A 23,810-nucleotide genomic window follows, 5' to 3' on the forward strand; every position below is an offset into this window, starting at 1 on the left:
GCGATGATGTTCTGGAGGAGATAGTGTCGCCCCGACGCAGCGATGAGCGAGCTTATCGTCCACACCACCCGGAGCTTGAAGCCACCGTCGGCGTCTGGAAGGTTTCCATCGTCTTCCGCCGCTGCTGGTGGTGGTGGTGGTGGCGACGAGCTCTGCGTGTCGGAGCTTCTCCTTTGAGCAGCACTACTTAGCCAGGAGGACGACGTCCTGGTCGAGTTCTTCCTGCTACTACTTTGATCGCCGCTGTTGATCAGCGCCGAGGCACCCAGGATGACGCAGCTCTCGAGAGTGCTCCCATACCTGGCCTTCCACTTGAGCAGAAAACCATCCTCGATCTCGAGCTCGCCACCCGGGAGCTCGATTCTCAAGTGCTCCAAGTCTCTAAAGTTCTTGAGGACTTCCCCGGGAGAGTGGTGTGAGACGTCGGCGGCGGCAGTGGTTGCGGCGGAGGTGGAAGCAACCAAAGCTCTCTTTGGGACTAGCAAGTGTTGAAGAGCTTGGAGTGGCCGGACCATACTCCCAAAGAATTTTAGCAAGTGACCAAAGAAGCCTTTGCCTCGAGCGCTTAGATGGCCAGCCTCGTCCCCGGAGATCACACAGTCCACCTTTACCACCACATTATCCACCGTTCTAGCGAGAGAATAGAACCTCTTAGAGACCGCGCAGCACCGCCCCAGCGATTTCACGTCCGATACCTTGTTGAAGATGAGCAGCAGCAGAGAATCCGGCAGGCTGTCGAAGGGATCGACGAGGAAGATCATGAGCGGCGCCGAGAGCATCCGGCAGTGCTTGTTCTCGAAATTCTCGTGCCAATCCGGCATGGCTGAGAGGATTCGCGGCCCCAGAAACCCCAAAATCACCAATCTCGCACGAATCTCGCCTCTAGATGACGACGACGGGAACGGCGGCCATGGATTGGAACGCTGGAACGCGTGACCGGCGCAGCGGCTAGCACGAATCACAGCCAAGCAGTAGTACCTTGCAGCTTTTTCTCGATCCAGCAGCAGTGATTTGCTCGAGATCCATAGCCAGTGCCTCCTGTTCTTCGCTGCCAGCGCCAAGGACGTGTAGATCTGCGCATTCAATGCCCCGCCCAGGGCAGAGAGAAGAAAGAAAACCTCTCATCTCATACGAGTAGCAAAGGAAAAAAGAAGGGAAAAAATCAGTGATGACGTGTGCAGACGTGGCAGCGCCAGGACAGTCCACGTGGGTCGAAAGGAAGGATATTCTCGTCTGTGATTGTTGGCGTTCCACGTCACGGCCACATCACGCAGCATAGAATCCTTCTTGTTGAGTTTTAGGGTTCTTTGGGGATTTTGGTGATGGTGGATCTCTACCGAGTGCTCGGCGTGTCCCGGGACGCGAGCAGCGATGACATCAAAGCTGCATTTCGCCGCCTGGCGCTCAAGTTCCATCCGGATCGCCACGCCAACGCTTCCAAATCCGAGCAGCGCAACGCGTCGGATAGCTTCAGGCAAGTGAAAGAGGCGTATGAGATTCTTGGCAATGACAAGAAGAGGGAGGTTTACAATCGATCGGGGCCGAGATACAGCACTCCGGGCAGCAATCCTTCCTCGACGTATTCCGCCGCTCAAGCGGCCAGAAGTGCTTACGCGAGGACCGCGCAGCAGCACAGGGATTGGCGATCCGAGCAGCGCTACACGAGCTACACGGATGGATCTTCTAGTCGATCGTCAGATTGGTCGTATAGGGGAAATTATGCCGGATCCAAGAGGGACTACGATTATAGTGTAAGATGGACATTTCATCATGCTCCCAGTGAAGGCCCAAGGATGGTTCTTCGAGCCACTCTCTTCGGGTAAGTTCTTTAGCTGGTTTTCTTAGAAAACATTCTTTCTTCTGTGGCTCTTCTCGATTGAGTGAAGACATATTTTCTTTCAGCATGGCAGTGGTGACAATTATGCTAGCCGACTCGATGATGAGCAATGCGTGGAGGCACAACAATACCGGGGTAGGTTCCAAGTCTCTTTCTATCTTCAAAGATTTGGAAAACTCTAGACTGGACGTGTGTTTACTCAGAAATCATACGAGGAGATGGTGGAGCGTTTGCAACAAGAAAAGAAAGCTGCTAAAACCCGAGCGGCAGCAGCTGACAAAGATGAATAGACGAGGTATGTGCATACTGTATTTTCTTTCTTCAAAGAGAATGGATTGGTGGTGTAGAGCAAGCACACGCATTCTCTAAAGGAACAAAACAGAGGAGGAGATGTAGAGCAACCGGATAACTCGTAGAGTGTCCCAGCTTTGTACAAGTTACTAATCAAACTTTCGATCTGTTCAAGGCAGCACACCCTCTCTTTATGCCACCGGTTTCGGAGCGGAAGCTAGAACAGGCACAGGAACTGCTCCTGGCTGTTGTCGAGCGACCGAGAAACTTTGGAAGCCAGCTCCAAGTCGCTCCACCGCCAGCACTTCCAGCTCCCGCAGCAGCACCCTCACCAACTTGATCTAGTAAGCGGCTTATGAATCCTCCGTTTTGCTGATGTTTTACTTCTGGTTTTCTGTAGACGACAGGACCGATGGTATACACCAGCTGCTGGTTGCCTCCGTTTCTTCGATGCCGGTAATCAGATTTATCCTCGAGGGAGACTGAGACGGCGTGCTGCTTCACTCGGTGGTGATGATCTGTCGCAACTTTGGCAAAACACTTGACAAGGAGCTTGTTACTGGGCAAATCCACCATGAAGGCTCCGTTCTCATCGCTGGTACGTAGCGCATTGAATACCAGAAGCCCATCCCTGTTTTTACATTCCACCACCGCGGTCATTCCTGCAGGAAAGGCGATAAGTTTTCAGTTGCCGAAATCCTCAGCGAGAGCACGTACCAGGCAGGAATGACAGGCTTTGGCCCCAGCAGTCGTACCACACAACGTGGCCGACGAGTGTTCTTGTCACAGGCGTTGCACTCCGGCTTGGAGTCTGACCGCTCGAGAGCTGATGCTTCTTCTTTCGGTGGAATTTGTGGGCGATCTTCCGGTGCCTGGGACTGGCAGCCTCGGCCAGAGATGCTGCTGCCAGTGTCAAGAGGATCAAACAAGCCAGCAAGCGGGATTTCGAAGCGGCCATTTTCGAGGAGAAGAGGGAACAAGCAATGCAGGACTGCAAGACGGAAGTTTTATAAGCAGAATAGTACGAGGGGGAGGAACTACAGAAGAAAGGACTCGTCAAGCGAGGTGATCTGGTGACCAAACTTTGCAGAAAATTCCAAACTCTTCGTTTCTTTTCCTTTCCAGGCGGAAGAGTGGTCGGTCACTGGTGGTGTTTTTCGTCGGGAATGGAGTTTCTACCATTTTGACTTTGATGTAAGTAATGTCTAGTATACTTCACTCGCTACAAATCGCGAAAGCTCTAAGATCTCTGTTTTGATTACCAGATGTGACTTCGTCACTGGCAGCGAGGCCACCAATTTCTTCTTGGCGAAAAGGTATGCCAATCGTGCGCGTAAATTTCTCATTTTTATCAACTTTGTCAGACATACACAAGTTCGTTATTCATGGTTTCTAAGCTATCGATCACTCTTGTTATTGCAACTCTGTTAGTAACGAGCTACGGATCCATCGGTCTAGTTTCCTGGGGGAGGAGGAGCTGCGAAGAATGGGAACTGGAACGCTGGGAGCTGCGGGAATCCCAGGAAGGGAGGGAGCCCCGCGAGAGGTGGAACTTGCGAGAGGAGCGGCGGTGGATTGGCCGGGATGGGAGGGAAGAGAGACGTGATTGGGAATTGCGAGGCCGGGGACGATGGAATCCCTCCGAAATTCGGGAAAGAAACCGGTGGGAAGGACAATGGGTTCCCGAAATTCGGGAAGCTGGGAAACGCTGGAGCTTTCTCTTCGCCAAATTGATGAGAGGACGAAGAAGCGTCACTCTTGGATTGTTTAGCCTTGTCCTGCGAGCTCTCCCCGCACGATTTGATCGATTGGAGAGATTTGGATGGTGTGTAGACGAAAGGGCCAGTGCTGAAGATTCGATGGCCCTCGATTGTTGTGTAGGGAGTGAGAGAAGAATGCGATTTCTCCATGGCGGCAACGTTGCATGAGCGCTGCAGAGGAGTGATTCCTTTCTCTCCCGCGGCGACGCTCGCGGCGCAGAGCTTGAATCCATCGCCGGAGCCGGAGATTTGCGATGGGATGTCGAGAGAGAACCTCCCCTGCTCGTCCGTGGCTTGCTGCGCGGTAAAGAATGGACGCTGGCCGCCGACGGCTTTGCACGTAAGTGAGACCGTCATACCTGTAAGAGAGTGAGCGAATCCGCCAAAAACTTTTTTACCAGCGCGCTCTACCTGAGAGGAAAACGCTGTTGCTCGTGAGATTCTTCTCGCGGCAGGCATCACACACGACGTAGCCCATCACTTTCCCATACTTTTCTCCTCCATTGCTGGTGTCGAGTAGCTTTCGCGCGTTGGCCAGTGACGAGAGCGCCGCAAGAGCTGCGGTAAGAATTGCGAGCAACGACCACAACCCCATCGCTGCTGGAGCCCCCCAAGCGAGATACGAAAGAAACACTCGACTCGACTCGACTCGGTTGGAGAGAGGTCTGCGTTGAAGAACTGGATGGATTGGCAAAAGCAAAGCTCTCGTGGGCGCGGGGGGCTCTCTCACTCCCTCCATCTTTTTAAGTTTGCTCTCTGCCAGATCGCAGACTGTCACGGGATTCATGGGCTCCGGTCGGCAGGGCGACGTAACTTTATGGTGCCACCACCCCCAAAGCAAACAACAGAGATTGAGCTATGGGCGAGAGGTTGATCCTGGAGAAACAGCTGTGGATTCGCCATTTAGTCCTTCAAGGACTTGAGCCTAAGAAGTGTATCCCTTTGCCAATGGAGGAGAAAAGTTGGCAGCGACTGCTCATCCAACACCTGACGCCGCTTTATGAATGCCATATGCCGCGCGCAATTTGTTGATGCAGCCAGCGGTATGAGAAAAGAGAGAGAGAAGAGAGGCTTTTGATAAAAGACAACACGGGACGAGAGATCTCACCGAATGAGTAAAGACTGCCGCATGCAATCTCTGAAGGTGCACGTCCATATCTAGAAAACGTACTTATATATATTTGCTCAAAACCTAAGGGTAACGAAAGAAACATTTATTTTAGGATCAAGCTTGCCTCCAGTTCGACTTTGAGGTAAATGGCATGGAGGAGCTGACGAGGATCCCATCTCCAGCGTCCTCCACCGCACCAAGTACAAGGCTCCCTCGATGAACTCAACGTCGTACTTCGGTCGACGATGGCGACGATGGCAACGATGGCAACGACGACCCGGCCGAAGCTAAAGGTTACTGGCTTGCCTGGGCTGCTGGCTCCCTCACAGCGCTTTCCCTCGACGCTCATATCTTGGGGACCGGCGGTCTTGATCGCGTCCTCCACCGCGATGCGGAGGCTCTGCATAACTGGGATGATGCGCACTAGCGACCTGAGCTTGGTGTCGTGCTCTCTCCAGTGGCTTCAAACGTGCGAGCTTCACTCCCTCGTCTCTCCCAGGCTGGAAGTTTTGAGGGCTGGATTTGGCAGCGATCAATCTCTTACAGTCTCGAATGGGGTCTCGTCTTGTCTGGACATTTCGACGACGGCTTTGAGACGTTTGAGCTCACAGTCGACGCCCCGGATATTCTGTTGTTGGAATTGCGTCGAGCGAGTAGGACTCCCTCGCGCATCAGGATGTGAGGACGGGCATCTTACTTAACTCTTGTGTTCTTGACAAGCCATTTAAGAAGCTCCGTAGCTTGATGCTAATGGGATCCTGGGAGATATCAGCTCTCTCGGTTTTCGCCTCTGGTCTCGACGCTCTCGCTTCGTCTTGACCAGCAAGATCGAGATGCATGGACCAGGTTTGGCCGCGCATGTCGACTGTCGTTCTTTTTTGAGGTGGATCTTGATCTTTTCGTCTTGTATTCAATGGGGATGTAGCGCAAAGATCTCCGTGTTCATCTCCACGTGAGGGGCACTACACCAACGTGGTGGTTCTCAGGGATTTACTTGGAGTTTATCAAGTCAAAAAGCACTGGCAGGAGGTGGCCAGCTGGGAAGTCAAGGTTTGAGTGCTTGCGGTGTCGTTCGACGTGCTGGTCGTGTTTCTTTCACACCCGAGGAGCGGGTCCGTGATTACTCTTCTTCGGATTTGCTGTTTTAACCCTTTTGATTTGGCCAAGTGCTGAAGATGTATCCCTCGATTGTCCTGTAGGGACTGAGCGAATTCTCCAAGGCGGCAATCATTGTATGAGCACTGTAGAGGGATTCCTGCAGCGCAGAGCTTGAATGAGCCGGAAATTTGGTCGAGAGAGAACCTCCCGAGGCTTGTTGCTGTGCAGCAAAGAATGGCCGCTGGCTTTGCTCTACCTGAGACGGCAGGCATAACGTTGGCCAATGGCGAGACTGCCACAAGAGTTGGGCGGTTCATTGACTCAAATTGTTCTTAAAACTCACGGAAGATATGTATTATCAAAGTAAAGGTCAGAAGAAAGAAAAGGAAAAATTAGAATGCGGCCGAAGGCCAATGGTGGAGCTGGACCTGGTGCACGTTTTCACCAAAGTGGGTGATGCGCGGCAGCTCGCAAAATGCGCAAGCGATGGTGGCCGTCTGTCGCCTGTCCTTCGGCTTTGAACAAAGCTCCCGGCTGCCTCAAGGAGCTCAGCGTCATGCTCTCATGGTATGGCGACGATGACCCGATCGAAGCTACGGTCACTGGCTTGCCTGGGCTGCTGGCTCCCTCACAACACTTTTTCTCGACGATCGGGATGAGCTCATATCATGGGGACCGAAGGTCTGGAGCGTGATCGCGTGCTCCACCAAGATCCAGATGCTCGAAATAACTGGGAGGATGCGCACTAGCGACCAGAGCTTGGTCTCATGCTCTCTCCAGTGCCTAGAAGTGTGCAATCTTGGCTCGCCCGTCTCTCCTGCGCTGCTCGAGATGCTGCTAGCCTCATGCACGAGACTGAGACATTTGAGGGCTGGAATTGGCAGCGACCGATCTCTTACAGTCTCGAATGGAAGCCTCAGTACTCTCGTGTTGTGTGGGGAATTTGGCGAGCACTTTGAGCTCATGCTCGACGCCCCGCAGCTGGAATATCTACTGCCGGGACTGCGTAGGACTCGAACGAGCATCCGGTTGCGCTCCCAGGATTTGAGGACGGCCATCTTACAACTCTTGTGTTCTTGACCATATGAGACGCTGCGCAGCTTGACGCTACTGGGATCCTGGGCGATGGATCCCATCGTCCAGCTCTCTCGCTTCTCAACTCTAGTCTCGACGCTCTCGCTCCAGCTGTTCACCAGCGAGCATTACGATGACCATGGACGATATGTTATACTGGTTTGGCCGCTTCATTAGGTCAGAGGGAAAAATGCTGGAGCTGGACGGTTGCTCCCTGCTGGACGTCTTCGCCAAGGGGCGATGCGCGGCAGCTCGCCAAATGCTCGCTGGTGTGCAAGCGATGTCTCTCGCGCTTCGACTTTGTGGTAAGTACCAGGCAGCAGCTGAAGGATGCCGAAGAAGCGTCTCTCCACCGCACCAAGTGCAAGGCTCCCGGCTGCCTCAGCGTCATGCTCCGGTATAGCGGCCATGGTGATGACCAGATGGAAGCTAGCGGTTACTGGCTTGCCTGGGCTGATGGCTCCCTCACTACGTTTTCCCTCGAAGCTCGGGATGGGCTCGAATGGGGACCGACGGTCTGGCTCTTGATCGCGTGCTCCACCGCGATTCCGAGGCTCCACATCGCTGGGAGCATCTACACAGGCAACCAGAGCTTGGTGCCGTGCTCTCTCCAGTGCCTATAAGCCTGCGAGCTGCAGTCGCCCGTCTCTCCTGCGATGCCCCAGATGCTGCTAGCATCATGCCCGAGGCTGGAACTTTTGAGGGCTGGAATTGGCGACGATCTTACAGTCTCGAGTGGAAGCCTCAGGGCTCTCGTCTTGTGTGGGCAACTCGACGAGGAGTTTGAGACGTTCGAGCTCACGATCGACGCCCCGAAGCTGGAAACTCTACTGATGCGACTGAGTCAAGCGAGTAGGACTAGCATTCGGTTGCGCTCCCAGGATCTGAGGATGGCCATGTTATACAGCTCTTGTGTTCTTGACAAGCCATGTCAGAAGCTGCGTAGCTTGACGCTTATGGGATCCTGGGCGATGGATTCCATCGTCCAGCTCTCTCGGTTCTTGCCTCTGGCCTCGACGCTCTCACTGCAGGTCTTCACCAGCGAGTACAAGATGACCATGGACAAAATCTTATCTTGGTTTGGCCGCGTGGAGACGATACATGTCGACTGCTTTGCTTTTCAGGTGGATCTCCGTCTTTTTGTCTTTCTTCTTCTTACCAATCGCGTAAATGCAGTCGTTTTTGCCCGGGGGTGTCTCTAAGCGCAAGGATCTCACGCTTCATCTCCACCGCCACCCGACGTGATGGTTGTCATGGATTTACTTGAAGCTCATCAAGTCAAAGGGCTCGTCATTCACTGCGCCGAGGAGATGGAACTGTGCTTGCGGTGTTGTTCGACTTGGTTATGGTCTTTCCTGGTCTCATTTCTTTCACGCGCGAGGAGTTACAGCCATATTATGATCTGAAAAATTACAACTAAAGGCAGTGAATATTCGACTAAAGTAAAAGCACTGTGTATTCAAATTCTAGGGCTAGCAGTGTGAGAGAGGGGTGCTATGGTGCTAGAGGCGGCGGGCTGCAGTGCTTCCACGTCCCAGGAATCGGGTGAGGAGCTGACGCTGGTGGTGAAATGGGTTGGCAAGGATTACACGGTGCGGGTTTGCGGCGATGACACGGTGGGAGAGCTTAAGCGCCGGATCTGCGAGGTCACCAATGTTCTTCCCAAGCGCCAGAAGCTCCTCAATGTGAAGAAGGGATCCAAGCCCGCCGACGATTCCATGCTGCTCTCCGGCCTGGGCCTCAAGCCTGCGATCAAGATTTCCATGATCGGGTAAGCTCCCAATTTTTCCTTTTGTTTTTCTTTCATGCTCTGCATTGGATAAAAATGTTTGGTGGTATAGTTTGCTTGACTGGGACTTCTTGAACAAATAAAAGAGAGAAGATTTTGATAGCTTGCTAGCTCTGGTTTTACTCTTGATTTATTTCATCGTTTTCCAGCACTGTGGAAGATGAGATATTTGTAGATACCGTGGATGCTCCCGAGGTCTTGGACGATTTTGAGCTGGGGGAGGAAGACACCACCGATATCAAAGACAAAGATATCAACAAGGCTAAGATCCAGAGACGAGTTCAACAGTACAAGGTTAGAAATAATCTTGTGTTCCTGCACTTTTCTCATGTCTTTCATTTTTATTGCGTGCTTTATTCGCTGACAGTTAAAGCTGTTGAATCCTTGTCGCCCGGGAAAGAAACTTCTCGTTTTGGATATTGATTACACGCTCTTTGATCATCGTTCCACCGCCGAGAATCCCCTGGAGCTGATGCGCCCGTGTAAGTCGGTCGTGGAGCACACAAAGGCTGTGATCTTTTCTCATGAACTTCGCTTTTGACAGATCTTCACGAGTTTCTTACGGCTGCCTACGCTGCCTACGACATCATCATATGGTCCGCTACAAGGTTTGACTCCACCAACAAGAGACAATCGAGAAAAAAGAGGATCCTTTTCTTACTAATGTCGTGTTTGCTTTGCAGCATGAAATGGGTGGAAGTTAAGATGAAGGAGCTGGGAGTTCTCGGCAATGCAAGCTATAAGATCACGGCCCTCCTGGACCATCTTGCGATGATCACAGTCCAGTCCGAGAGCCGCGGAGTTTTCGATTGCAAGCCACTGGGTTTAATCTGGGGAAAGCTTCCAGAGGTAAAGCGTTTAGATCCTTCTTTAGATCTCTTATCATTTTTTAAATTTTGGTTTCTTCTTTCTTTGCTACAGTTTTATGGACCAAACAACACGATCATGTTGGATGATCTCAAGAGGAACTTCGTGATGAATCCACAAAATGGTCTCGTGATCCGGCCTTTTAAAAAAGCTCACATGAATCGAGGCACGGACCAGGAGCTCGTGTACTTGGCAGAGTATTTGCTCGCGATCGGCGACTTGGACGACTTAAGTGGCCTGGATCACAAGAACTGGGAGAAGTATAGCGAGCAAAACAAGCGGCAAAGGCACCAGTGATTACTTGGGATAATTTAAAATCGGTGAATATTCCTGGCATTGAGGGTCGAATCGTTTCCCTCTCTGCCGCATGTACAAAACAATCTAGGGTTCTTGGAGGAGGACGTGATCAATGGCGCCGCGCGCCGCACACTGCGATTTCCATCTCCTCTGGCTCGAGGCGGTAAGGAATCTATGATCTGCATTCTCTTCTCGTTGCCGATCGGGGGATTTCTTGCGGTTGCAGCACCCCCGGGCGGGTCGTGCGCGCCGGAGAAGAAAATCCGGCAGCTCGGGAGGAGCGGCGTGAGCGATCGAGCATATTTGGAGGCATGGATGCCATGGCGCGTGCCGTCATCCGTGCTTCCGCTCCAGCTTCCTCTTCCTCCGGCTGCAAAATGGGGATCACATCGCATGGAGCTTATCAGGACGACAATCCCATCGATTTCGCGCTCCCTCTCCTCATGGTCCAAATGTGTATCGTCCTGGCGCTCACTCGCTCGCTGGCGATCGTGATGAAGCCGCTGAGGCAGCCGAGAGTAGTGGCGGAGATCATTGTAAGTCCCGTGTTTCTTTCGCTCTAGATCGATGATCTTATTTGTTTCTCTTCTTGGCAGGGAGGGATTCTACTTGGTCCATCGGCATTCGGCAGGAACCAAAGCTACATAAACAAGATCTTTCCATCCAGGAGCATCACAGTCCTGGAAACTTTCGCCAACCTGGGATTGATTTTCTTCCTCTTCATGGTCGGCCTGGAGCTCGACTTAACAGCAGTGATGCGTACAGGGAGGCAGGCTCTGGTGATAGCCGCGGCTGGGATAACTACGCCATTTGCCACCGGAGTGGGAGTCTCAGTAGTTCTTCGCAACACCATCTCCAAGGAAGGCAAGTTCAGTGCTTTTCTCGTCTTCATGGGGGTGGCCATGTCGATCACGGCGTTCCCGGTGCTGGCACGTATTCTCGCAGAGAGGAAACTCTTGACTACCGACGTTGGCCAGATAGCAATGTCCGCAGCAGCAGTGAACGATGTGGTGGCTTGGATTTTGCTGGCACTGGCAGTAGCTCTCTCCGGCACCGATACGAGCCCGACAGTCGCTATATGGGTGCTGCTTACAGGCCTGGCATATCTGGTGATCATGTTTACGGTGGTCCGACGCTTTATGACTTGGGTGGCACATCACGTTACTGAGAACGAGCCCGTGAAGGAGCTCTACGTGTGCATCACTTTTGCCGGGGTTCTTGCTTCGGCCTTTGCGACGGATGTTATTGGGATCCATTCCATTTTTGGGGCGTTTGTTTTCGGCTTGATCATCCCGAAAGATGGCCCGCTGGCTAAGATTGTTATCGAGAAGGTGGAGGACTTTGTCATCGTACTGATGCTGCCTTTATACTTCGTTTCCAGTGGATTGAAGACAAACATCCAGTCTATACATGGAGCTAAGTCGGGTGGCCTCACGGTTTTGGTTATTGCGTCGGCTTGCCTTGGAAAGATCGTCGGCACTTTTGTTCCGGCTGTGGTCTATGGAATCAATGCCAGGAAGGCGATGACTTTGGGATTTCTTATGAACACGAAGGGACTGGTGGAGCTGATCGTGCTCAACATTGGAAAAGAGAGAGGGGTATGTTGTTTTTGATCAAGTTCTGGTCTTTTCTGAGTCGTTCTCCATGCTACAGGTGTTGAACGAAGAAACATTTGCAATCATGGTGATCATGGCGTTATTCACGACTTTTATCACGACTCCAATAGTGATGGCGTTGTACAAACCCGCGAGGACTCCCATCCCATACACGTTGCGAAAGCTGGAGATGTGCACAGTGAATGACGAGCTCCGGGTGGTGGCATGCGTCCATGGGATAAAAAACGTGCCCGGTATCATCAGCCTGGTGGATCAAGCAAGGGGAAGAAGCAGGCACTCGATGCGGCTCTACATACTCCACCTCGTGGAGCTGTCGGAGAGGTCATCGGCTATTGTGATGGTACACACGGCAAGGAGGAATGGCCGTCTCACCAAGAGCGCACGGGGCGAGAACCACATCTACGTTGCTTTCGAGGCCTTCGGTCATCTCAGCGAAGTTAAGGTCCGGCCGATGACGGTCGTCTCCAATTTCTCCGACATGCACGACGATATCTGTGCAACGGCAGCTGACAAGCGGGCAGCCGTGCTGATCCTGCCTTTCCACAAGATCCGCAGGGCCGACGGGGTTCTAGAGACACTAAACACAGGATTCCAGTTTGTCAACGACCAAGTCTTGCAGCACGCGCCATGCTCGGTCGGGATCTTCATAGACAGGGGGCTCTCGGACGTGTACCACGCACCCGTGCAGCTGGTTCCCAAAAGCGTCTCCCACAGCGTGGCGGTGTTTTTCTTTGGGGGCCCGGACGATCGCGAGGCCTTGGCGATGGGATGTAGAATGGCCGAGCATCCGGGAGTGAAAGTCAAGGTGATACATTTCCTCTCCTGCTCCGACGGAGAACTCGTCACTCACAGGAAGTCGATCGTCATCTCGACTCGAAAGACGAGCAGGAAGTCCATCTTCCAGAGGGAAGGCGAGCAGCACCACTACCACGTCGATCTGGAGGGAGTCGACTTTGAGAAAGAGAAGCAAATCGACATCGACACCATCGCTGCGCTCCGGGAGGAGGACAAGCAAGGGATCCTGTACGAGCAAGTGCCAGTGGGGGACCCGATCGACGCAGTGATGGACACCGTGAGGAACTGCGAATACAATCTCGTCATCGTTGGCCGGGCTCGGGTACCATGCAGATTGATCGCGAGCTTGAACAACTTGGCGCTCGAGTACGAGGAGCTGGGGCCGATTGGGAGTGTCTTGGCCTCGTCGGATCCAAGTATCAAGGCCTCGGTCCTGGTGATGCAGCAGTACACGAATAAGAACGAGCCCGTCAACCCCGTGCATCCAACTCCCATCACGTCCCCAGAGGTGCCATGACAGTTACTAGATCAATCAATCTCTCCGACTCGGGCTCTCTCGGAGAGCTATGATCGATCCACTGAGAGTTTGCTCTATTCATGTTATAAGAGCTGGTTACACCACGAGCTCAAAAGGTGGAGCCACATCCTCCATGTATAGCTAAATCCCGAGAAAAAATTATGCTTCTTGTCTACGAGCTTGCTTGTCGAATAGCTTCTTTGAGCTTCACACCCAGAGCCTTGGCCAAGGGAGGCGGCACAGCGTTACCGATTTGGCGGTGCTTGTTTTGCATGGTGCCAAAGAACTTGTAGCTGTCTGGGAATCCCTGCGAAAGTGAACACAACAAGCCGTGATCAGAGAGTGTCACACACTTCTTTGAAGAGGTTTGAGTACCTGTGACCGAGCGCACTCACGCACAGTGACTATGCGATCTTGCTCCGGGTGGAAACACATGCCGACCTTTCCCATGGGCTGAGGGTCCGTGATCGAAGTTGGAAAGTTCCCGTCCCAGTCCAGTCTGCCAAACAGTCCCTTCCATTGGTTGTGTCGCTCAGCGGTGTTTGGAAGGCACCACGGGATTAAGTCCACTGTCTGGCCAGTGGATAGCTTGACCTGTTGGATCACCGCCAAAAGTTAGTAGAGACAAACAAACAAACAAACGCAGACGGGCTCCACCTTCTCATCTGGAAGATCGCGCCAGTCTGCTCCAGGGCGCTTTGGAATTCGCTGACAGCGAATAAAGTTCAGCTCGTTCATCTCTTTGCAAATGTGATCTCGGAGAACAGTTGCGCCGCCTCTAATGTTCTTCTGGAACCACGACTGTGGTTCATTGCCATACTGCCAGCCACCTCAACAGTTAGTACCAGAGGAAGAGACAAAAAATACCAGTCACTTACAGGAGTTTCAGGTTTTTCTGTCCCATTCGCCACGGGAGGAAGGTCTCCTATCGTATCTCGGACGGTAATAGACCGCAATGGAGCACCGCCGCGGGTATCGTCAGCAGCTGCATAGACCGAGTTACCAGACAGCGGTATTTTCAGTTGCGCGCTCGCGAACACATGTACAGGTTCTGGCCAATCTGGTAGCACTTCATCTGGTGCTGCAGCCCAAATGATCGCACGCGTTCTAGACTGAGAGATACCATAGTGTCCAGCTTGAAGAATACCAAAACGAACCTGGAGATAATCGATTGAGGCACGACAAAAGATGAGAACAGTGAAAGCTTACCTGGTATCCCATTTCTAACAACGAAGCTAAAGTGAGACGAAAAGTCTGTCCTTTGTTGAAGGACACAAAATTGCGAACGTTCTCCAAAAGGAAGTAACGCGGTCGGAAATAATCGGCATACGAGAGAAACCCCAGGACCATCTCACATTGGATTTTGCTCCAGTTTCTCTTGTTAAACCTGTTCATACCAGAAAATCCCTGAGAGCAAAAGAAACACAACGTCAACACTTGGCAAACACAATCATATAAGTTATACCTGGCAGGGAGGACCACCGCTAATAAAATCAACCTCACCCGGCCTGGGTAAACTACTTTTCTGGTTCTCGCTGAGCTTAGATGCCATTTCAGCAGCCTCCGGCGTTGAACAGCAATCATCAAGGTCTCCACCTATTTCCATAATAGATCTGCCATAACAAAGAAATTATTTCAGCACCAGTTTCATGTTTCGGTAAAACAGCTTACCTTAGCACGACGTTGCAGTTGTCAAAAAACACAGTGGCGGTAGGATGATTCATTTTAAATGCTTCTGCAGCTGCGTGGTCATATTCTATTGCCCACTTTGTTGACGCGATGCCTGTACCAGAGGATATCAGGAGAGAACCACACGAACGAAAATACCTGATTGGTGAATTCCCTCAGACAGACCGCCACAGCCTGCAAAAATGTCAAGCATCGATAGCTTTTCGTCGTTTGCAGAAGTTTCTTTGGGTTGTCGATCATCTTCAACCAGTTTACCCTTTCCTTTTGCTGATGCCAAACTCGACGCCACTGGTGGTTTTCCGAGTTTAACATTAGCTGGTAACTGGAAAGAAAAAAATGTCAAAACATGAAACGACATTTCGAGGAACGAACCTGTTTTACAGTTCCTTTCAGTGGGTCATAGACGCAGCTACAGAAAAACAGGTCCATTAGCGCTTTGGTTTCTGAAGCTACAGTAAACTCCTGCCGCTTCACAACGGTACATTTTCCCCTCACAGCAGCAAGAGATATCGTGGTTGTCCGTTCACAGAAATAGACCTGCATGAAAGGAAGTACAAAAGCACATATTAAGAAGAAAAACAAAACGAAGTACCTCGTGAACATCGGCTTTGTAAGCCTTTCCCAAGTCGACGTCTTCGGGCCTGTAGAACTTCCGAACTGTCAATTGCTCCGCACCTGTTTTTGACGATGGTATGACATCCATGAGCTGGCAGATCGTAAAAGCTCGAAGACCCTTGTTTCTACCACCTTTGAACTTCTGAATTTCGTCTTGTGATTGAGTCATTATTTGAGTTATATCGACGTATACGAAGTCGTTGATGTGGTATTCCACGCCCTGGAACCGGAAGCCTTGAAGATTCGCAAACAGTGACAAGCTATCCTTTGTCTTTGCCTCTTCCCTTGATTTACAGCCTTCACACACTCCGGTTCCCAAAGCCAGCTTATCATGCGGAATGCGAAAGAAGCCGCCCTTCTCAGGAACATAGAGAGCTTGAAAAAAGTACTCTGTCGGAAGACCTTTAATTTCCCTGTCGCGAGCTCGTTCCCGTTCTTCCTCGTCGGCCGTAGCATTATCCTTCCTGTGCATGTGACCCCACGGACGTCGTCTAAGTTCCACCTTCACGATCTCTTTCGCATCCCTGACCTCTACGTTGTCACAACTACCGGTGAGAAACAATTCCCGCTTGGAAGCTGCGTCGCCTAAAACTGTGCTTTCTCCTTTCACCAGTACCCTGCCGTGAACCATGCTACGCCCATTGGCCTTGTACAGGTACTCCACGAGCAAAAATGCGTCCTCAGCACCTTCGACTTCGTAACCAACGGCTTCGCCAGGCTTAATCAGATGACCACGAATAGCCTTTGCATCAGCCTTCTGATCTTGCTGGCGCCTAACATTTTCAGCTTCAGGTTCGCAGGTACCATCTTCATTGTATGTGGAACAATAATCGCTCCAGATGCGATTAACAAGCTGCGTCGTCGTTGCACGCATGGGCTTTGTTTTGGAAGCATCTGGCTGTAGGCTTCCCCTGGGATTAAGATTTCTGCCCCGAAGAAGCTTTTTCTTGGAGACCTTGAGCTTGGTATGGTGCCTTTCCTCCATCATTTTCAAAAGCCCAGTCACAAAAGAACTCTTCCTGATGGTGTCGTCTGCGAACTTAAAATGTTAGAAATCTGAAAGAACAGGAAGTTAACACGTAAAAACTGACCAGGGAATTCTGAAAACTGTTGCAGGAGGATCTGTCCGTGCACCACAACAAACCTCTCCACATCTGCTACTTTCGAGCCAACAAAAGTGTCACTATCTTGAGTTTGGTCAGTAAGCCGCTTGACGACGTCTGGAAAAGAAAGACGAGAAACGCGACTTACAACCTTCAGCATTGTAATGATGTGCCTAGCCAGTCTCGCCGTCTTCAAAACTGGACTATACCATGCTGCATACTGAGCAGATGGAGGTCCCAGCCTGTACCAAGCACCAGCCGTCCTGATAGAGATACTCAATATCTTGGCACCGAACTCTATCTTCCATTCCTTAATTGAACTCAAATAAACTCGCAGAAGGTTCTCGTTATGCGTGGTAGAAGCCGCATCATCTACGAACAAAAAAACACAATAAAATCAATCCTTTCGGCTGGTAGAGCTTAGCTGTTACTTACCGGGCTCATTGTCCATACAATACTCAAAGTTGTCCTCCGTTACAAGGCCCGAGCCGAAGACTTCGACGTCCGTCTCTGCACCGCTAACCATGGGAAGAAGTTCCAAGGACACAAACCGCATGTCCGAGTTGTACAGGGCCCAGTCATAGAGCATGCGGTGCTCCAGCTCCCCATCATCACCGCTCATGACAAGGTACTCGTCCGTCTCCTCCTCTTCAGGCTTGTAGAACTCCGGAAGTGGATAATCCACCGCAAGCTCGTCCTCGTTGATCTTGATGTAACTCTTCGCCTTAGCTCCGCCGCTCCTCATTCTCATGGCTCGCTCCTCCCGTTCCTGGAGAAGCTGCGCATACTGCGCATCGCCAGCATACTGATCCGTCAAGCCGCTTGAGTGCTCGGACGACGGATTGGAACCATCGGGCTCGTTGATCGTCAAAGTTCCATTCTTCCTCCCATGACTCGCCAAACTAACGTCCTCCATGCGACAAGAAGCCGACTCCTTCTCTAGTGCCACCAGCGCTGGCAAGCCCGTAAAAACCTGGTCGCCATCCGAAGCACTTACGTCCATTGCCTTAAGCTGGCTGGACACAAAGCCTCCGATCGAGATGAGATACTCCCGACTAAAAGGCTGCGACAAAGCCGTCTTCTTGGACCGTCGCGCTACCTGTGCCACAAGGCTCTCGAGTGGAAGCTCTGGATCACCACCATCCGGCTTGGAAAGAGCCTTAAAGACCGCTATACACAGGGACGACTTGTCCGCAAGAGCGCTGTACCAAGTCTTGTAGCTGGCGGCCGGCTTGCAGCAAATGTAGTCGCCAGCCTCGGTGCAAATCCACACGACGAGCACACCATCCTCGTATCCGGAGATGCACCAAGACTCCAAAGGCCCGAAGCTTTCGCATCGAAACCCCCGCTGCTTCTCCAAGAGCCCCGTCACTGGAAGAATGGTCGCCGTCACGAAGAGCGGCACCGTCTCGAGGATCTCGATCGGCTGCTCCGCGCCCTGCCCGTCGTGGACCACGAAATCCAGGAGTCTCCTCTGCGGCTTTTCTTTCTTGCCCTCGCCCCCTTCTCGCGTCCTCATGATCGCCGTCGCCTCGGAATCCGCCAGACGGGGCTCCGGCTTAACCTCGATCACATTTTCTGCCTCGATCGCTTCCTCTTCGTCTTCTTTCTCTTCCAGGTTCTTGATGGCCGCCCGGCGGGGCCGGGGCCGCTTGCAGCCGCTACCAGTGTTGTGAAATGCGGTGACGGAGATGATCTCGACATCGCTGGAGTCGCTGTGGTGAGAAGCATCAGACCTGGGCGGATTGCGGGCGGCGGGGGCCGCAGCATTGTTCTTCAAGCGCTTCTTCCTCCCGCGATGAACCGCCATGGCCGGACTCCTGTTTCTATGTAGAACAACCTAGCCTAAAAAGGCCTTAAACCCTACAAAGAGCATGGCGCGCCCGATATTCCCGCTTCAGGTTTTGAATGGGGATTCTCAATTAAAGTCGTTAAGAATAATTATTGTATAACTGTTACCATTCAGGCTAAGGTGATGCTAATGACAATGGTGTCCAGTTTGGTCGAGCCCTAACCGAGTGCTGAGGTGGCAAGTGGGAGTTCGAGAGGGAGGATGGGAGGAGAGAAGTAATGGGCATTGCATGTGAGCATGAAGGGTGTTCTATAGTGTGTTTTAGTGGTTTGGAGGTTGATCTCTCTTGATTTCTCTGATTTCTTTGCTTGTGTCCATGAATGGAGGGTTGGTCCCTATTTTGGTGGAGGTGAGGGTAGCCACATTGCTGAGTGCTTTCACGAGCAGTGTGTGGCTATCCATTCTTGGACCATATGTGGAAAATTGACAATTGCTAAATTGAGCATCATAAGTGATTGTTAATTTGAGCAATGTAAATAAAGCTTGCTTTGTGTGGAGACTTTCAGTGAGATGCTAAAGGCGTTGCTAGAAAGTAATGCAGAAAATCGAGGCAAAAAGCCTGATTTTTGAGGCATAGCAAATGAGCCAAACAAAAGAGCTGTTTGAATATCCCATGCATGTGAAAGGAAGCTTATTGTGGCTAGTATGGCTAATGTTGAGCATGCTAGCATTTCTTTTTTGGGGGAATGGAACGTACTGAGGCAAATGCTACTCAGATGTAAAGAATGAATGAGAGAAAATCCCAAAGGTTGTATTCATTGAGTAAATTGTCAAAAGGCCAGGGTTAATGGCTTTGAAATCAGCAAGCTATGGTGGTTTAAAATTTTTTCAAGTTTATGTAGAAGATTGCAGAGAGTTGCTTTTGATTCTAGTGGTTGGTTACCTTAGCAAGATAAGAATAAGTGTGAGTGATATATTGTAAGTGGATGTTGGCTTGGCTTAGAGCATGGAGGTTGAGGTTTGATCTGTAGATATGATACAAATGTAAAAATGTAAGAAGAGAAAATGGGTTTGTACATCTTAATTTAGGAGGAAAGCATGCATAATATTTGTTAAATTTGGTATTTTGTTTTGTGTGAGGACACACAAATTTTAACGGGGGAAAGATCGCTACATATGTAACGGGCTAAGGTGACACTGGTGTCCAATTTAGTCAAGCCCTAACCAAGTGCTAAGGTGGCAAGTGGGTGAGCCAGGGTTCTTGGTTTGAGAGGGAGGATGGGAGGAGAGAAGCGATTGGCCTTGGATGTGAGCACATGACGTGTTTTGTAGTGTATTCTGGTGGTTTAGAGGTTGATTTCTCTTGATTTCTCTGGTTTTTTTTTTTGTGTCCATGAATGGAGAGCCGGTCCCTGTTTGATGTGTTAAATATGTTAGGATTTAGGGTTTAAAAAGATTCTAAAAATATTTCTACTAAGGTTTTATGGTTAATCTTATACTATTATTAGCAATTACCCAGCAAATGCTGGGTGGCTGGCAAATTTCATGCCATTTTAAAAGATTTGCTGAGCTTAGCTATATTTGCTGTTTGATCAACTTAGTGTCTAAGGATAACTCTCAAAATCTAGAAGAAAGAACTTTACAAAAAAAAGTCTTGAAGCTAAACTAACCTATCATAGTTAGTAATTGATTCAGTAATTAGAAGCTTTGCGGCTGGAAAGGCAGAGAAGGAGAGAGATTCCATGCATCACCAGAAGCTTGAAATGATTCGAGCCTCTTGATTCTATACATCTGGATGTGCAAATGATTGATCGTGGCAGTGGAAGCTATGGTAGTAGAAATCGAGTTAGCCTAGGAAAAGAATTGTTGAGAAAAAAAGGGATCACTCACTTGTAGCGACATTGCAAAGGTGGATGTGATGAGTGGTAATTTCCCCGAACCCTACTGTGCACATGCCTTGACGTGATAAAATTTAAGGAGCTGGAGAGCCAACATGGATTCACAAACTTGCTCATCCATCTTGCAGAAATGCGGTGGTAGAGAAAAGCTATGGGGTGAAAACGTTTCATCGTAAATGTGCGTGCATAGTGACTTTACTTCTGTGACTGGTTTTAACACATGTCCTCAGACTCTGATCTGGCATTGTAATTAACGAAAAGTTCAACAAATTTGCAAAAGAAATAATACCTTTGAGTCATCTGCTCCTGACCCAGCACCATTTTATTAGTGCACATGTCAAATAGTTTTAGTTACAGAAAAAAATAGAAAGAATTTCTTACCAAACATCTGTGAGCATAGCTTCTCCACCTGAAGGAAAGTAACTCGGCCTCATCTCCAAGCAAACACAGGTGAGTTCCCTAGTGACTATGACTGGGACACACTTCTCTTCACCACCTCGTAGACAGCAAATCTGCAAATCCGCACCAAGGCTCACTCGTTGTTATCTCAGCTTTCTCTCCACACATTTCGAATTTGCAGCATGTATTATTTTATTTTATTTTTGTCCATGATATCTTACTTGTCAGGGAGAACTTCGGTTTACAAAGGCATTCCTCTACAATGTTCTCTTGCAATGGTTGCAGGGTGCTCATCTTGCTCATGAAATTTTTGAAGTTAAAAGCGACATTAATAAAACTGATCAGCATTTGAATCACTCGGCCTCGGGGCAGCAATTGCCCGAATTCCTAGTTCCCAGCTCCATCTCGACCGTTTTGGACACAACTTCGATTCCAAGAACCCTAAAAATAGCAAAATAAATGTGAAAACTGAGAGTGCAGTCACAACAAAAATAATGGTTACCCTATCAGCACTCCTTTGCACTTTGTCGTTTCTTCGCAAATATTGAACAACCATGCCTGAGGATAAGAGCAGCATTTGAGATATAGATTGATCCACGGCCCCCCTAATCACAGCTCTAAAACTCCAAAACCGAAGTCTCTTTACTTTCCAATGTAGAAAAAAAAAGAAGGAAATTAATACAGATAGACCACTCAAAGTTCCACTGCCCCGATTTATCTCAATAAAGATTACAACTCATATGATGAGGAAAAACCGTATATGATGACAAAAAATACGAAGGCTGAGATCAGAATCAGAATCTCCATAGCTTCTCTCCGCAAATCCATGCCAATTCTTTCACTATGTCAAGAATAGGGAAATCTTACATTAGGAATCGATTCATCTGCCTAGCTCAATCCATCAGTGCTGACGTGTGCAATTGAACTGAAATTCAGAGAGAGCCCAGGCCACAAAAGCTGGATTCTATCCTGGCACACTCCCTCACCAGCCCTGCCTGTGGTGCTGCTCACGCACCACAAGCAGAGCAGCCATGGAACCCTAGTAGTGCATCACGCCCTCTTCCCTCCCCGGCCACATATGCTTGCCACCCATTGACCGCCACAACATTGAGCCAATATTCTCACAAACCATGGCCCTTGACTAGGCTGGGGCTTACTGGGAACCCTGGGCTTGGAATTGGACGGCTGCAGGGGTTTAGGCCCTTTGTTCTTATATATATAGATAAAGTTGTAATATAGTGCAATGTATATGCATTTTTTAATTCAATTTCAAGGGATGTTAACTGTTGGTTACAAGAATATAAAATGCAACATGGCAAGGTAATATTTTTCTTGTGAATTCAAGTTTCCTCATTCAACAAGGTTTATTTATCATTTCATGATTATAAAAATTTAATTAGGATCCTAGATCATATCACTAATTAAATTATATGTTTAGTATTATTTTATTTTCAGTAACTTCCAAACAGCAAAAGCTTATCAATGCTAATATATAGGTTTTAACAGGGAAGGTATATAGCTAAGCTATAATGGCTATCTTAGTCAGAATGTTTATAGTTTTAATACTTAAATTTTTCTATTTGAAAGAGACTATTGCACCACCAAATGTGAGATTTGGAACGGCCAAAATATTAAATACTCAAGATATGGTAAAAGTTATTGGCTTAATTACAGATTTAATAAATAAAATTCACTACAAAACAGATTATGCTCGTAATTATGGAGATGGAGGATCTGTTACTGTTTCATGTGGAATTGTAAATATAGAAATTAAATCAAAATACCAATGCTCTATAAGTGAGACAGTGGTAAAAACAAAGGGAAGAAACTTAATAGCTGGTTTTGAAAGACTTTTATATCCATATATAAGTATGCTTAATCAAAAGCTTTATGATTATTTTGTAAATGAAAATGATGGTTTTTTCATACAATATAAGCTAGAAAAGCGGGAAGAACTTCTTCAAAAAGATAAATTGTTTGATAGTTTTTATTTATGCATTCTTGAATCTAATACACTTATTAGCCCTATGATTTTTTATAGTGGTAACTTTTTAGTCTCTCCTAATAAAAAAGCTATTTTAATTTTAAAAACAGATTGCAATCTTGTTCTTTATTTCCAGAAAACTCAAATTTGGGAGTCACATACATCACAAAACATTAGTGTTTATTGTGTATTAAAATTTCAAACTAATGGTGATTGCATTTTATACAATAATTACAAAATAATTTGGAGAACTAATACTCAATTTACAAGTTCCTTAAAACTTTTTTATTTTACTGTTCAGAATGATTGTAATTTGGTAATTTCTACTGTAGAATTTCCAAATAAAATATGGTGGGCATTAAGTTCTCATTCTTTATGTTAGAACATCAGTTATAAAATAGATAATAACTCCCCTAATAGATAAATTAGAGCATAAGTTTATAATTATATTTCTGTAATACTCAAACAAGTTTATCCTAAGTATTACTAGAACCCATTTCAATTATTAGTATTAAACCCCAAAAATATGTAATTCATTTGCCTTAATTAACTCTGTGTCCTTGATTTCATCACTTATTTCAGAGAAGCTTTCATAGTGGATTTTTTCCTAAACGACGTTGCTTTTTGAGCTCCAAACAAAAAAGTATATGTCAACGTGAATAACCAAGTTTTTTTCTAACTAATATACAAAATACTTGTTTAATGATTAAAAACATGGGCTTTAAAAACCAAAAGGAACATTGCCAAAGCCCCAGAGAACGAGAAGAAAAAAACAAACAGCACGAAAGTACACAGCCAGCGTCCAAAAGAAAACAGCAACCTGTTCAGAGAAAAAAGAAGACAAACCAAAAAGGATGAAAAGTAACGAGCACCACGAGACGAAAGCGATGAAAACCTGTGCTCCTCACTCTTCTTCCACCACCGTCATGTAACCTGGATGTGCGCTGCCGTGTGAGAGTTTGCAGGAGGCCGCCAGTGTTAACACCGAAGGAGCCCGGCTCCCAAGGTGCAAAAAAAGGATGGAACCAAACAGGCTCGTCAAAAACTGAGCCTGCAAAAACTGGACGGTGCCCTGAAAAAATCCACCAGCAGCTCCCCCAAGCTAGATAACATATCCATCTTCGTCGCTCGCGAGTGTGTGGAAAAACGGCCTCTCCGCATAGGCCCTCCAAACTTTGATGAAGAGAAAAAAAGGAAACCTGCGCTGCGTAGTGATTCACCCAACCTGTGCCTGTTTGCCTGCCCGTCCTCGTCGCTTATGCAATGCAAATACCTTTG

General features: G+C 48.8%; 8 protein-coding genes across 15 annotated transcripts in view; 4 read left to right on the forward strand and 4 right to left on the reverse strand.

Moving 5' to 3' along the window:
• Nucleotides 1-1,123, reverse strand: part of LOC9655214 (F-box protein At5g46170) — a 3,076-nt gene extending 1,953 nt beyond the window's left edge. Inside the window, exon 1 of the mRNA XM_024668461.1 lies at nt 3-1,123. Within this exon, the coding sequence (XP_024524229.1) occupies nt 3-821 (819 nt within the window). The 5' untranslated portion in view covers nt 822-1,123. The remainder of the gene's footprint in view (nt 1-2) is intronic.
• Nucleotides 1,124-1,308: 185 nt separating this feature from the next.
• LOC112342816 (chaperone protein dnaJ 72-like) lies at nt 1,309-3,898 on the forward strand. Of its 7 annotated transcripts, none has more exons than XM_024665269.1 (7): nt 1,309-1,819; nt 1,903-1,972; nt 2,020-2,726; nt 2,797-3,193; nt 3,254-3,322; nt 3,394-3,444; nt 3,560-3,898. In XM_024665269.1, exons 1-3 carry the CDS (start codon nt 1,323-1,325, stop codon nt 2,125-2,127), a joined length of 675 nt encoding a protein of 224 aa, XP_024521037.1. In that variant the 5' UTR covers nt 1,309-1,322; the 3' UTR covers nt 2,128-2,726; nt 2,797-3,193; nt 3,254-3,322; nt 3,394-3,444; nt 3,560-3,898. The 7 variants fall into 7 exon arrangements, with proteins under 7 accessions (XP_024521037.1, XP_024521031.1, XP_024521027.1 ...); XM_024665263.1 differs by lacking the exon at nt 3,560-3,898 and adding an exon at nt 3,493-3,550; XM_024665259.1 differs by lacking the exon at nt 3,560-3,898 and having other exon boundaries at nt 2,020-2,472; nt 2,529-2,726; nt 3,394-3,519.
• LOC9643488 lies at nt 2,182-3,104 on the reverse strand. Its single transcript, XM_002963640.2, has 2 exons — nt 2,846-3,104; nt 2,182-2,790 (listed from the first exon to the last, which is right to left on the reverse strand). The coding sequence occupies exons 1-2, from the start codon at nt 3,084-3,086 to the stop codon at nt 2,282-2,284; spliced, it is 750 nt and encodes a 249-aa protein (XP_002963686.1). The 5' UTR covers nt 3,087-3,104; the 3' UTR covers nt 2,182-2,281.
• On the reverse strand, nt 3,459-4,702 carry LOC9655216. The gene is made up of 2 exons (XM_002963641.2): nt 4,300-4,702; nt 3,459-4,247 (listed from the first exon to the last, which is right to left on the reverse strand). Exons 1-2 carry the CDS (start codon nt 4,673-4,675, stop codon nt 3,583-3,585), a joined length of 1,041 nt encoding a protein of 346 aa, XP_002963687.2. The 5' UTR covers nt 4,676-4,702; the 3' UTR covers nt 3,459-3,582.
• Nucleotides 4,703-7,752: 3,050 nt separating this feature from the next.
• Nucleotides 7,753-8,613, forward strand: LOC9655217. Its single transcript, XM_024665289.1, has 2 exons — nt 7,753-8,295; nt 8,348-8,613. Exons 1-2 carry the CDS (start codon nt 7,828-7,830, stop codon nt 8,414-8,416), a joined length of 537 nt encoding a protein of 178 aa, XP_024521057.1. The 5' UTR covers nt 7,753-7,827; the 3' UTR covers nt 8,417-8,613.
• A 21-nt stretch (nt 8,614-8,634) lies between these two features.
• LOC9643489 (ubiquitin-like domain-containing CTD phosphatase) lies at nt 8,635-10,199 on the forward strand. 2 transcript variants are annotated; one of them, XM_002963233.2, is made up of 6 exons: nt 8,636-8,942; nt 9,110-9,254; nt 9,328-9,442; nt 9,505-9,568; nt 9,644-9,809; nt 9,882-10,199. In XM_002963233.2, exons 1-6 carry the CDS (start codon nt 8,668-8,670, stop codon nt 10,122-10,124), a joined length of 1,008 nt encoding a protein of 335 aa, XP_002963279.1. In that variant the 5' UTR covers nt 8,636-8,667; the 3' UTR covers nt 10,125-10,199. The 2 variants fall into 2 exon arrangements, with proteins under 2 accessions (XP_024520988.1, XP_002963279.1); XM_024665220.1 differs by having other exon boundaries at nt 8,635-8,942; nt 9,505-9,809.
• Nucleotides 10,200-10,432: 233 nt separating this feature from the next.
• LOC9643490 (cation/H(+) antiporter 18) lies at nt 10,433-13,227 on the forward strand. The gene is made up of 3 exons (XM_024665213.1): nt 10,433-10,660; nt 10,721-11,722; nt 11,778-13,227. Exons 1-3 carry the CDS (start codon nt 10,436-10,438, stop codon nt 13,050-13,052), a joined length of 2,502 nt encoding a protein of 833 aa, XP_024520981.1. The 5' UTR covers nt 10,433-10,435; the 3' UTR covers nt 13,053-13,227.
• On the reverse strand, nt 13,110-18,308 carry LOC9643491 (DNA (cytosine-5)-methyltransferase 1B). Its single transcript, XM_002963642.2, has 12 exons — nt 16,895-18,308; nt 16,448-16,831; nt 15,334-16,388; nt 15,114-15,278; nt 14,880-15,063; nt 14,724-14,835; nt 14,518-14,665; nt 14,262-14,459; nt 13,931-14,209; nt 13,710-13,871; nt 13,428-13,646; nt 13,110-13,359 (listed from the first exon to the last, which is right to left on the reverse strand). Exons 1-12 carry the CDS (start codon nt 18,267-18,269, stop codon nt 13,225-13,227), a joined length of 4,416 nt encoding a protein of 1,471 aa, XP_002963688.1. The 5' UTR covers nt 18,270-18,308; the 3' UTR covers nt 13,110-13,224.
• Nucleotides 18,309-23,810: the final 5,502 nt, after the last annotated feature.

Source organism: Selaginella moellendorffii, unplaced genomic scaffold, assembly GCF_000143415.4.
Source record: "Selaginella moellendorffii unplaced genomic scaffold, v1.0 SELMOscaffold_3, whole genome shotgun sequence".
Taxonomy (NCBI): domain Eukaryota; kingdom Viridiplantae; phylum Streptophyta; class Lycopodiopsida; order Selaginellales; family Selaginellaceae; genus Selaginella; species Selaginella moellendorffii.

What these genes read in the sequence shown, in the direction of transcription:
- LOC112342816 (XM_024665269.1), top strand. Translation starts at nt 1,323, where the DNA reads ATGGTGGATCTCTACCGAGTGCTCGGCGTGTCCCGGGACGCGAGCAGC. An exon ending in CTTCGAGCCACTCTCTTCGG is followed by an intron (nt 1,820 to 1,902) that starts GTAAGTTCTTTA and finishes ATTTTCTTTCAG; the next exon opens with CATGGCAGTGGTGACAATTA. An exon ending in GGAGGCACAACAATACCGGG is followed by an intron (nt 1,973 to 2,019) that starts GTAGGTTCCAAG and finishes GGAAAACTCTAG; the next exon opens with ACTGGACGTGTGTTTACTCA.
- LOC9643488 (XM_002963640.2), bottom strand. Translation starts at nt 3,086, where the DNA reads ATGGCCGCTTCGAAATCCCGCTTGCTGGCTTGTTTGATCCTCTTGACA. An exon ending in AAGCCTGTCATTCCTGCCTG is followed by an intron (nt 2,791 to 2,845) that starts GTACGTGCTCTC and finishes CCTTTCCTGCAG; the next exon opens with GAATGACCGCGGTGGTGGAA.
- LOC9655216 (XM_002963641.2), bottom strand. Translation starts at nt 4,675, where the DNA reads ATGAATCCCGTGACAGTCTGCGATCTGGCAGAGAGCAAACTTAAAAAG. An exon ending in CAACAGCGTTTTCCTCTCAG is followed by an intron (nt 4,248 to 4,299) that starts GTAGAGCGCGCT and finishes ACTCTCTTACAG; the next exon opens with GTATGACGGTCTCACTTACG.
- LOC9655217 (XM_024665289.1), top strand. Translation starts at nt 7,828, where the DNA reads ATGCCCCAGATGCTGCTAGCATCATGCCCGAGGCTGGAACTTTTGAGG. An exon ending in TCGACTGCTTTGCTTTTCAG is followed by an intron (nt 8,296 to 8,347) that starts GTGGATCTCCGT and finishes GCGTAAATGCAG; the next exon opens with TCGTTTTTGCCCGGGGGTGT.
- LOC9643489 (XM_024665220.1), top strand. Translation starts at nt 8,668, where the DNA reads ATGGTGCTAGAGGCGGCGGGCTGCAGTGCTTCCACGTCCCAGGAATCG. An exon ending in GACGAGTTCAACAGTACAAG is followed by an intron (nt 9,255 to 9,327) that starts GTTAGAAATAAT and finishes ATTCGCTGACAG; the next exon opens with TTAAAGCTGTTGAATCCTTG. An exon ending in TCTGGGGAAAGCTTCCAGAG is followed by an intron (nt 9,810 to 9,881) that starts GTAAAGCGTTTA and finishes TCTTTGCTACAG; the next exon opens with TTTTATGGACCAAACAACAC.
- LOC9643490 (XM_024665213.1), top strand. Translation starts at nt 10,436, where the DNA reads ATGGATGCCATGGCGCGTGCCGTCATCCGTGCTTCCGCTCCAGCTTCC. An exon ending in GAGTAGTGGCGGAGATCATT is followed by an intron (nt 10,661 to 10,720) that starts GTAAGTCCCGTG and finishes TCTTCTTGGCAG; the next exon opens with GGAGGGATTCTACTTGGTCC. An exon ending in ACATTGGAAAAGAGAGAGGG is followed by an intron (nt 11,723 to 11,777) that starts GTATGTTGTTTT and finishes TCCATGCTACAG; the next exon opens with GTGTTGAACGAAGAAACATT.
- LOC9643491 (XM_002963642.2), bottom strand. Translation starts at nt 18,269, where the DNA reads ATGGCGGTTCATCGCGGGAGGAAGAAGCGCTTGAAGAACAATGCTGCG. An exon ending in TGAAAGGAACTGTAAAACAG is followed by an intron (nt 15,064 to 15,113) that starts GTTCGTTCCTCG and finishes TTTTCTTTCCAG; the next exon opens with TTACCAGCTAATGTTAAACT. An exon ending in CAGAAAAACCTGAAACTCCT is followed by an intron (nt 13,872 to 13,930) that starts GTAAGTGACTGG and finishes GGTGGCTGGCAG; the next exon opens with TATGGCAATGAACCACAGTC.